This window comes from Elephantulus edwardii, unplaced genomic scaffold, assembly GCF_000299155.1.
Source record: "Elephantulus edwardii isolate Elephantulus edwardi_28Jun2011 unplaced genomic scaffold, EleEdw1.0 scaffold00355, whole genome shotgun sequence".
Lineage (NCBI taxonomy): Eukaryota > Metazoa > Chordata > Mammalia > Macroscelidea > Macroscelididae > Elephantulus > Elephantulus edwardii.
The window spans coordinates 581,561-592,506 of NW_006400105.1; the positions used below are offsets into that span (position 1 = coordinate 581,561).

The 10,946-nt window shown below is 41.7% G+C and overlaps 1 protein-coding gene across 1 annotated transcript in view; it reads right to left on the bottom strand.

The window, feature by feature from the left end:
- Positions 1–10,229, bottom strand: part of LOC102877117 (neuronal regeneration-related protein-like) — a 25,107-nt gene extending 14,878 nt beyond the window's left edge. The window contains exon 1 of the mRNA XM_006901991.1: positions 10,043–10,229. Within this exon, the coding sequence (XP_006902053.1) occupies positions 10,043–10,229 (187 nt within the window). The remainder of the gene's footprint in view (positions 1–10,042) is intronic.
- Between the last annotated feature and the right edge of the window lie 717 nt (positions 10,230–10,946).

The window sequence follows — 10,946 nt, forward strand, 5'->3', positions numbered from 1 at the left end:
TAGACTATTCTCTCTCCCATAGATTTCTTTTAAGAACTACCTTCTCTCTGTGGCTTGATTTGTGCCACTGTTAGAACCTCTAATTGGAATATTATTGCTTTTAATTTTTAGCTCATGTACTTTTAACTTGTTAGTTAAATTTGTGTCTTCTAGGCTGCAACAGTTCCATGATGTGTCACCAAGAATATGAACCTGTATCCCTAAAACAGTTGATAACAGTGCATCTAAATTCCAAAATCAATCTCAGCAAGAGTATACGTGTTTCCTTTTGCCAAAGGGGCCATTTAGAATAGTAAGAGATCTTCACCCTGGAACCTACAGCATCCCTTTTCAGCAGGAAGTAGTTAAGAGAATCCGCCATCCTCTTTTCCTTATGAATCAGGGTGAAATCTCTCTTAGGGAGAAGTAATAGGGAATGGTAAAAAAAGGACACGTTAACAAAAGAAATGAATCAGAATGAGCTTTGACGAGCACTGTGACAATGGGACAATTAAAACAGATTTTCAAGGATTATTCAACTTGAATCTTACTAATCATATAGAAATTTCAATTTGTCTTCATTGTTTAAAAAGTTTCTCATGTCTTAATCTCCCTAGCTAACTATCCTGATGTCAGCATCAAAAAAGCCCTGTCTACTCCTCCCATTGCCCAAAACTCAAACACTCACGTGGGCCTATGATTCGGCCCAGTATAATAACTCCAGGGGGGAATGAAGGGACAGCATAAACCCCATTTTTTATATAAACCCCCATTAATGCCAGAAGCAGAAGCAGGCCATAAAAATTCTTCGCTTAAGGCAAACACAAGTGCCCCGGGTAAAGTCTTATCTGTCCTTGCAAAGTAAAGAATTAACTAGTGTCTATGTGACACGAAAAGAGTAAAGGTGGGCAAAGTAGCCAGCCCGTCAAAAGCCGACCCACATGACTGATTCCCTGACCCACCAACCATGATCTCAATCTTCCTGCCCCTACAGTGGCACCCAGGAAAGCCATAATAGCAATTGTGGAGAGGGACTGGGGCCTTTTCCCCCTCACCACCTTCCTAAGGAGGGAGAAAGTCTCCACGTGTGGATATACTCTGGAAAAAAAGTGCTTATTTGTATTTACAAACGTGGATTATTCTTTTGAGGGGCATTTCGTGGGCAGAACAATATCTCAGTTGTTTTGATTTGCATCTCTCTTAGAGCTAGGGCTTTTGAACATTTCTTCATGTGTTTGTTGGACATATGAATGTCTTCCTTGTTAAAGTGTCTTTTCATATCCTGTGCCCATTTTGCAATTGAGCTGTTTACCTTGTTGTGGTGCTTGAGTATTCTATAAATTCTAGATATAAGTCCCTTATCAAACATATCATTACCAAATATTTTCCTCAGTATTTGGCTTCCCATTTTACCCTGTTGGAGAAGTTTTTGGATATTCATAGGGGGTTGATTTTTAGAAGGTCCCATTCATCTATTTTATACTCTCTTGTAAATTTTTCAGGATGCTTCGAAGACTGTTCATGTTGTGGATTTGTGCTTCTAGGGTTCTTCTAATCTCTTCTCTAATGAAGTTTATAGTCCTTAGTTTTTAATTGGCATACTTCAACAAACAGATGCTGCCCTGGATGTGTTTACTAGGTTGTACCAAGAAATCTGGAGGACAACTAATGGCCAACTTACTGGAAAAGATCAATATTTATTCCTATTTCAGAAAAAGGTGGAAATTATTGAACAATATCATTACTATCACATGCTATTAAAATCCTGCTGAAGATTATCTAGAAACTGCTTGCACAGTACATTGACAGCGAACTACTAGAAATACAAGTTGGTTTTAGAAGAGGTCATGGCACTAGAGACATTATCACCAATGTCAGATGGATCTTGGTAGAAAGCAAAGAGTACCAGAGTAATGTCTATATGTCTTGTTTACTACGCAAAGACATTTGACTGTGTGGATCACAGCAAACTATGGCTAAGCTGAGGAGAACGGGAATCCCAGAACACTTGATTGTGCTTATGTGAAACCTATATTTGGACCAGGAAGCAGTCCTCAGAACAGAGCAGGGAAACACTTAAAAATCAGGAAAGGAGTGTGTCAGGAATGTATCCTGTCTCCACAATTTTCCAATCTATATGCAGAACAGATCATTTGGGAAACAGGGCTTTATGAGGAGGAATGAAGCATCAAGATTGGAGGACAACTCATCAACAGCCTACGTTATGCAGATGATACAACCTTGCTTGCTGAAACTGAGGAAGACCTGAAGTACTTGTTGCAGAAGATCAAGGACTCTAGTCTTCAATATGGATAGAAGCTCAACATTAAGAAGACAAAGATTCTTACCACTGGACCAACTGACAGCACCATGATGGACAGAGAAGAGACTGGTGTTTTTAAGTTACAGCTTGCTCGGTCCCACAATAAACACTCTTGGCACCAGCAGCCAGGAAATCAAAAGATAAGTTGTATTGGGAAAATCTGCTGTCAGAGACCTCTCTAGAGTACTGAGAAGCAATGATGTCATTCTAGAGACTAAGATGCACCTAATCCAGGCCATGGTCTTTGCAATTACTTGCTATGTATGAGAGAGCTGGACAATGACTAAAGATGACAGAAGAAGCATCAATGCCTTCAAATTGTGGTGCTGGAGAAGAACTGCCAAGAAAACAAATAAGTCTTCCTTGGAGAGGGTGAAACCAAGTTTCTCCTTGGAGGCTGGGATGTTGAAGCTCTGTCTTTGGACATGTGGCTAGGAGTGACCAGTCCTCAGAGAAGGATACCTTGCTTGGAAGGGTGGAGAGACAACGCAGGAGAGGAAGACCCCAGATGAGATATAACTGGGGCAATAGGGGTTTGATGTGTAGGAATCAATGAGACTGGCTCAAGATGGGGCAGAGTTCAGAGCTGCTGTACATAGGGTCACTATGGGTCACAGTTGACGCAGCGACACATAACGACAACATTGTAAATGGTATGGCTTTCTTGGTTTCTTTCTCTGAGTTCTTTGTTACTATTATGCCCAACAAATTAAGAGACATACACCACAGGATTATAGGTTAGGTCCTTTATTAGCTATACAGCGGGATTCCCAGCAACATGGCAGGATCACTCACCCCCTAGCATCGGTTAGGAGGTTTTATACCCTTGTTCTGCATGTGCTTACCAAGTTGTGTCAAGAAATCTGGAAGACAACTACTTGGCCAACTGACTGGAAGAGATCCAGATATATTCCCATTCCAAAAAAAGGTGACCCGACAGAGTGTAGAAATTATCGAACAATATCACTAATATTACACACTAGCAAACTCCTGCTGAATATTATCCAGAAAAGAGTTGAACAGTATGTTGACTGAGAACTACTAGAATACAAGCTGGGTTTACATACAAACTGGGTTTAGAAGAGGTCGTGGCATTAGGAACATTACTGCCAATGTCACATGGATCTTGGCAGAGAGCAGAGAGTTCACTGACTATGCAAAGGCATTTGTGTAGATCACAATAAATTGTGGCTAACCTCGAGGAAAATGTGAATCTCAGAATACTTGGTTGTGCTTATATGAAACCTATACTTGGACTTCTCTGTTGATGTGCTGTTCCAGTCATTTCTGGATAATCTTCAGCACTATCTTGCTTGCTGAGATTTTAATGATATTGTTCAATGGTTTCCACACACTGTTGGATCACCTTTCTTTGCAATGGGAACAAATACAGATCTCTTCCAGTCAGTTGGCCAGGTGGTTGTCCTCCACATTTCTTGACACAACTTGGTAAGCACATCTAGGGCAGCATCTGTTAGTTGAAATGCGTCAATTGGTATACCATCAATTCCTGGGGCCTTCTTTTTTGCCAGTTCTTTCAAAGCAGCTTGAACTTCTTCTTTCATCACGATAGGCTTTTGCTTATATGTTCCATGAAATTCTTCTGTGTCTGCAAAGTCCTTTCAGTACAATGACTCTGTAGACTCTTTCCATCTTCTTTTAATACTTCCTGGGTAATTTCATATTCTGCCCAAAGCATCCTTAATTATTGCAACTCGAGGTTTGAATTTGTTCTTCAGTTACTTTAGCTTAAGAAATGCTGAGTGAGTTTGGCCCTTTTGATTTTCTGACTGCAGTTCCTTGCACATTTCATTGTAATACTTTGTCTTCCAATGCTGTCTTTTCAAATCTTCTGTTCAGGTCTTTAGTATCTTGAATTCTCCCCTCTGCTTTGGCTTCTCGAAGCTCTAGTGCAATATTCAGAGTCTCTTCTGATATAAATTTTGGTCTTTTCTTCCTCTTCTGTCTTTGCACTCTTCCTGGATGATATTCTTGATATTCTCCCACAACTCATCTGGTCTCTGCTTGGTGTTCCAAGGCCTCAAACCTGTTCCTGAGATGGTTTTGAAATTCAGGTGGGATAGACTCAAGGTCATATTTTGTTTCCCATGGATTTGATTTCATTTTCCTTAGCTTCAGCTTGAACTTGAATATCAGTAGTTGGTGGTTTGTTCCACAATCAGCACCTGGCCTAGTTTTCACAGCTGATAGTGAGCTTCCCCAGTGGTTCTTTCCACAGATGTAATCAATCCAATTCCTATGCATACCATCAGGTGAAATCCATGTGTATAACCTGTGTTTGTTTCTTATAAAAATGTATTTGAAATGAATAAACCATTGATCGTGCAAAATTCAATCATTCTATCTCCAGCTTCATTTCTGTCACCAAGTCCATGTTTTCTGATTGCTCATCCTTCTTCTCTGCTCCCAACTTTTGCATTCTAGTCATCCAGTATTATTAACACATTTTTGTTGCATGTTTGATTGGTCTCTGTAAAAGTTGGTAGAAATATTCTATTTCCTCTTCTTTGTCTCTGCTTGTAGGTGCAGATATCTGAATGATAGTGGTATTCACTGGACTTCCTTGCAGATTGGGTTTAGAAGGGGTTGTCGTGGTACTAGGGATATTATAGCTAGTATTAGATGGATCTTGGCTGAAAGCAGGGAGTACCAGAGGAATGTCTGTATTTCATTGATTATACAAAAGCATTTGGCTGTGTGGATCACAACAAACTGTGGCTAACTCTGAGAAAAAAATGGGAGTCCTAGAACACTTGATTGTGCTAATGTGAAATCTAGACATGGACCAGGAGGCAGTCATCAGAACAGAGCAAGGAAACACTGCACGGTTCAAAATTGGGAAGGGTGTACGCCAGGGATGTGTCCTATCTCTATACCTTTTCAATCTATATGCAGAACAGATTATCCAGGAGGCTGAGTTCTATGAGGAGAAATGTGGCGTCAGGTTTGGAGGAAGATTCACCAACAATTTGCATTATGCAGATGACACAACCCTGCTTGCTGAAACTGAGGACGACCTGAAGTGCTTGCTGCAGAAGGCCAAGGACTGCAGCCTTCAATATGGATTGAGGCTCAATATCAAGAAAACAAAGATTCTCACCACTGGGACAATTGGCAGCGTCTTCAGGGATGATGAAAAGATTGAGACTGTTAACAGCTTTAGTTTGCTTGGGTCCACAGTCAACACACTTGGCACCAGCAGCCAGAAAATGAAAAGACATATTGTGATGGAAAATTCTGCTGTTAGAGACCTCGCCAAAGTACTGAAGAGCAATGATGTCAGACTGGAGACTAAGGTGCACCTGATCACTTGCTATGCGTCAGAGAGCTCTCAATGACTAGGGATGATAGAATTGATGCCTTTGAGCTGTGGTGTTGGAGAAGAGTAATGAATATACCATGGACTGCTAAGAAAACTAACAGGTTCATCCTAGAGAGGGTCAAACCAAGCTGCTCCTTGGAGGCAAGAATTCTGAAGCTTTGTAAGGAGGGACCAATACTTGAAGGACGTCATGCTTGTGAGGGTGGAGGAACAGTGCAGGAGAGGAAGACCCTCTATGAGGTAGATTGATTCAGTGACTGGGGTAATCAGGGTAGGTGTGTCAGAGACAGTGAGATTGGCACAAGGTAGAGCAGGGTTTAGGGCTGTTGTACATAGGGTCGCTATGATCGCAGGCGACTTGACGGCACATAATAGTAACAACATACTTGGACCGAGAAGCAGTCCTCAGGACAGAGTAAGGAAACACTGTATGGTTCAAAATCAGGAAAGGAGTGCCTGAGGGATGCATTCTGTCCCCATACCTTTTCGATCTATATGCAGAACAGATCATTCGGGAAGCAGGGCTTTATGAGGAGTGTGGCATTAAGATTGGAGGAAGACTCTTTAACAATCTATGATATGCAGGTGACACAACTTTGCTGAAACTGAAGAAGACTGAAGCACTTGCTGCAAAAGGTCAAGGGCTGTAGTCTTCAATATGGATTGAAGCTTAACATCAAGAAGACAAAGATTCTCACCACTGGGCCAATGAGTAGTACCATGATAGATAGAGAAGAGATTGAGATTGTTAGCATTTACAGCTTGCTTGGATCCATAATCAACGCTCTTAACACCAGCAGTCAGGAAATAAAAAGACGAACTGGACTGGGAATATCTGCTGTCCTGGACCTCTCCGGAGTGCTGAAGAGCAACAATGTCAGTTTAAAGACTAAGGTGCGACTAATCCAGGCAATGGTCTTCTCAATTACTTTTTATGGTTCAGAGAGTTGGACAATGACTAAAGATGACAAAAGAAGAATAGATGCCTTCGAGTTGTGGTGCTGGAGAAGAGTCTGAAGGTGCTGAAGAAGAGAACATACCATGGACTGCCAAGAAAACAAATAGATCTGTCCTGGATAAGGTGAAACCAAGTGTCTCCTAGGAGGCTAGGATTTTGAAGATCCACTTCACTTACTTTGGGCATGTGGCTATGAGAGATCGGTCCTTGGAGAAGGACATCATGCTAGAAAGGGTGGACAGACAGTGCAGGAGAGAAAGAGACCAGATGAGATGGACTGATACAGTAACTAGGGTAATGGGGGTTGGGGTGTCAGATTTAGTGAGACTGGCTCAGGACAGGGAAGGATTCAGAGCTGCTATGCATAGGGTTGCTATACGTCATAGTAGACTCAATGGCACATAATAACATACTATGACAGGTTGTGCTGGAGAAGAGTATTGAATATTCCATGGATTGCCAAGAAAACAAACAGATCCATCCTAGAGAGGGTTAAACCAGGCTACTCCTTGGAGGCAAGGATTCTGGGGCTTTGTCTGACATACTTTGGACATGTTGTAAGGAGAGAAATGTCCTTGGAGAGGGACATCATGCTTGGTAGGGTAGAGGGACAGCACAGGAGGGGAAGACCCTCTATGAGGTGGATTGATTCAGTGACTGGGGTAATCGGGATGGGTGTGTCAGAGGCAATGCGATTGGCACAGGATAGAGCAGGGTTTAGGGCTGTTGTACGTAGGGTTGCTATGAGTCGCAAATGATTCGACAGCACATAACAACAACAACAACAACAACAACATGACAGGTTTGGAAGCAGGAGTGACACCCACTTCCTAAATAACATGCCTCCAGAAACACTATGAACTTTGATAAATGTTGATAGTTGTAGAGAAGTTTCGGGCCTTTTTTCATAGGGTCACTATGAGTCATGCTCGACTCCAAGGCAATCAACAACAGCCCTAGATGCTGGGCTATTTGGGCCAAAGCTAACATATGTCTTAACCACAACATTCTGCTGTTAACATATTTCAAAGGCACAATGACATATGTTAAGGGTACATGGAATGCAAAACATCTACATAGTGGGTTATAAACAATAGCAGTTACTGTTTTGGGAAGCAGTTCAAGACAAAACTTTAAGGCTTGGGGCAAAAATTTTCCACACACAGGGGTTTAGTTAACATAAATGGAGTACTACATAAAATGGAGTCTGTTTGGCTTCTCATTCCCTGGTGGTTTATACACATTTCAAACCTTTGAAATTTCAACAAGGAGTATCTTCAACAGGTAAGGGGTAGTACTGGGACTTAAGAAGTTTAACTACCTGGATTTGCTGCCTGATACATTACAAACTATGGTCACAGGGCTGGTGGAGTTTAGTTTCCTAGTGATAAGACAAACAGAGATTAGAGCTCACTGCTGTGGAGTCAGAACCGACTGACAGCTGACCTTCCGGCAAGTTTCAGAAACTGTAAATCACACAGGAAGAGATTTCCCACCTTTCTCCCAAGGTTGTTATGTGCCGTCAAGTCGTTTGCGACTCAGGAGCCACTGGTAAATTCAAATAGCTAGAGAAGTTGTTGTTAGATGCCATCAGGTAGACTCATAGTGACCCTATGGGCAAGAGATCTGAACCTTGCCCTGGCCTGTGCCATCCTCATGAAATGGTTGACATTTTCAATTTCCTCCCCCTTTTTATTATGATGTTGCTGTATTAGGCTTGGCTTCCTCTTCCAGGAACACAGCAAGCACAACAGCAGTCTCCAAGTCCTGGCAGGCAGGGAGTGTAGCAAGCAGAGCTTTCTGGCCCCCAAATCTTGGTATTTCTATTTCTGAAATAAACCTGATACTTTTTTTTTACCTTACAGCTTGCATATTTATTGAACAAATCCTATTAAAATAGCCAAAATACATTGGGTACTTGTCTTGGGTGCATCAGTAAAGATCACATTGTTACAAAAGCCTGTGTTTTCAGCGGTACACAACTGCAACTCTACATATATGCCACAGATACAGAATACTGTTTTATTGTTTTATTTACACAGCATAAGGAGGGTGGGGAGAAATGCACAAGAAAATCAGTCCAGTGGGGGAGCAAGAAGAGAAGGAAGTGCAGTGCCTGCATCATCGTGTTTAACAGAAGCAGACAGTTCAGAACCAGGCCTGCCCCGTCGAAGGAAGAGCTAATAGACAGTTATATAAAAATTAAGGTGGGCTTTCAGACTGGCTAACACAACAACATTCCATGAGTTGATGGTATTTTCTGGTTTTAGTTTTTTGATCCATTTCATTGGGAGCAAGGACAAAAATGCAAACTGTACACCTTGCTTGTCAAAATTGCCCCCCCAAAATAATGCTTCTGCCTTCTTTTTCTTTTAAATTTTGTAAAGCTATTTTTCCCAACTTTATTTCTGGGAAATGTGTAATTTTCATATTCTTATGAAGATGCCAGGTTTTGGGATTTTTTTTTTCAGAGGCCTTTTGTCAAAAAGAGTTTGTCCCTTTTTCAAATATCTTTTCAGACTAAAAAGAATCCAAAAATTCACCTGAAAATGCCTGTAAAATTATTGCTTTCCCCCCCCCTCTCAGTTAGGCAGGCAAGCCTACAGAAAGGAGATTTGGTAAATAAATTACAGTTTTGTGATTGCTCCCGCTACAGCAATTGCACGTTTCTGAGGGTCAACCCATGAGACAGCTGTCTCTTACTCTCTGGTAGCATTTACTTAACCTACAACACTGAAGAAGAAAGCCACACTGAAGACACAAGGAAAACAAGTCAATCCAGTCTAGAGAACAACATTCAGGGAAACAACTTTGTTTCCTTCTTAGAACATGGAAATAAAAAAATAACTCCATGTTGAAAGTCCAAAATAGCACCACTTATCAGTGTCTCAGGTCCTGTGGCAGCATCTTGGTCACTTACCACAAGGAAACAATGAGTTTCAAACTACTTCTATACATCAAAATTGTACATGGGTAAAATATAGAGATATACAGACAATCGATGAACATAAACTACTAGGCTTGTTACATCTAAATGAAAAATTTAAAAAAAAAATAGGGGGATTCTCAGCCTCTGTCAGAAGCAGTCAGGAGCTGTGTGAGTGAAAAGGCAGGAGTGTGAGAGCAGTGGGGGTTTGAGTTGTGGAAGACATTGTTGTAGCTAACCAGGCCTGAAGGCCCACCTGTAAGGGTTGTAAACGTGGATTCACAGTGTGAAATTCTGGGTGTTTTCACCAGAGTAAAAATAATTAAAAACTGATGATACCATTTGTCCACTGTAAATTCTCTAAAACAAGGCTCAGAGTCCCATAGTTTCTTCTTACACTTGATGATTTACACAGAAAAAAAAATCCCATTTATGATACCATGATCTCATCAATATCCATACACCATATGTGATGCAAATGGAGGTGTTATTATTAAAAAGACTAGAAGTAACTGATTCTTGGGGGAAGGACTTCTTCGCCTCCAAGCTGATTCAGGGAGGCGGCAGCAGTCTCTTCGCCCTTCTTGCGATTTACTTCCTTTGGGACAGGAAGTCTTCTCTTGGGGAGCCTTCCTTCCATTTCCTCATTTGGAAATGGTTCTTGACTGACCCAGACAAATAGATCCGGGTAATAAGCCATTTTGAGAATCTTAACAGTCCTGGGCTTGCACCCTCCCTCTCTTCAGTCCAGGGAGACCAACCTCGGGCACCCTGCTTGCCACTCAGGGACCCCGGGAGACCTACTTTTTTTTTTTTTTTTTAACTCAAACCCCTTCCCAAAATGGTGAGGATTTTGTCCAGAAGAGAGCCAGCCATTCTCATCTCTCCTAAGAAACCTAGACTTTTATAGATGATCCGAAGGCCCTGTCCTCAATTCTTGCTCTCCCCAGTCCAAGGGGAAGGATGGAATAGATTGTGTTCACATCCTCTCCTGGCAGCTGTGGACCTCACCAACAACTTCCAACAACCCATAGCTCATGCAAACCTGCCCCCAATCTGGCCTGAATTCTATCTACTAGCCCTTTCTACACCTCCTTTCCTCTTTCCACCCCCGCTGCCTCTTCACCTCTTCTTCCAGAACCCTTTCCTGTCATCTCTAAAAGTTTTAGGGTCTCTTTTTCCCAAAGTCCACTTCTCTTTCATCTATTGCCCTCCTCAAATGCCCTCTTTTTTCCTTTCTTGTTCCTCCATCTTCTGTGGGGATCTATAAATGCCTTCATTTCATAGGTTTCTCTTTACAACATGTTTACCTCCTTCTCTCACCCTCCCCCATGTGTCTTATCATCTATCTCTCATCGCTATTTCTTCCTCTTTCACTCTACCTCCTCCTTTCCTGTTTCCTTTTCTCTCTTGGCTC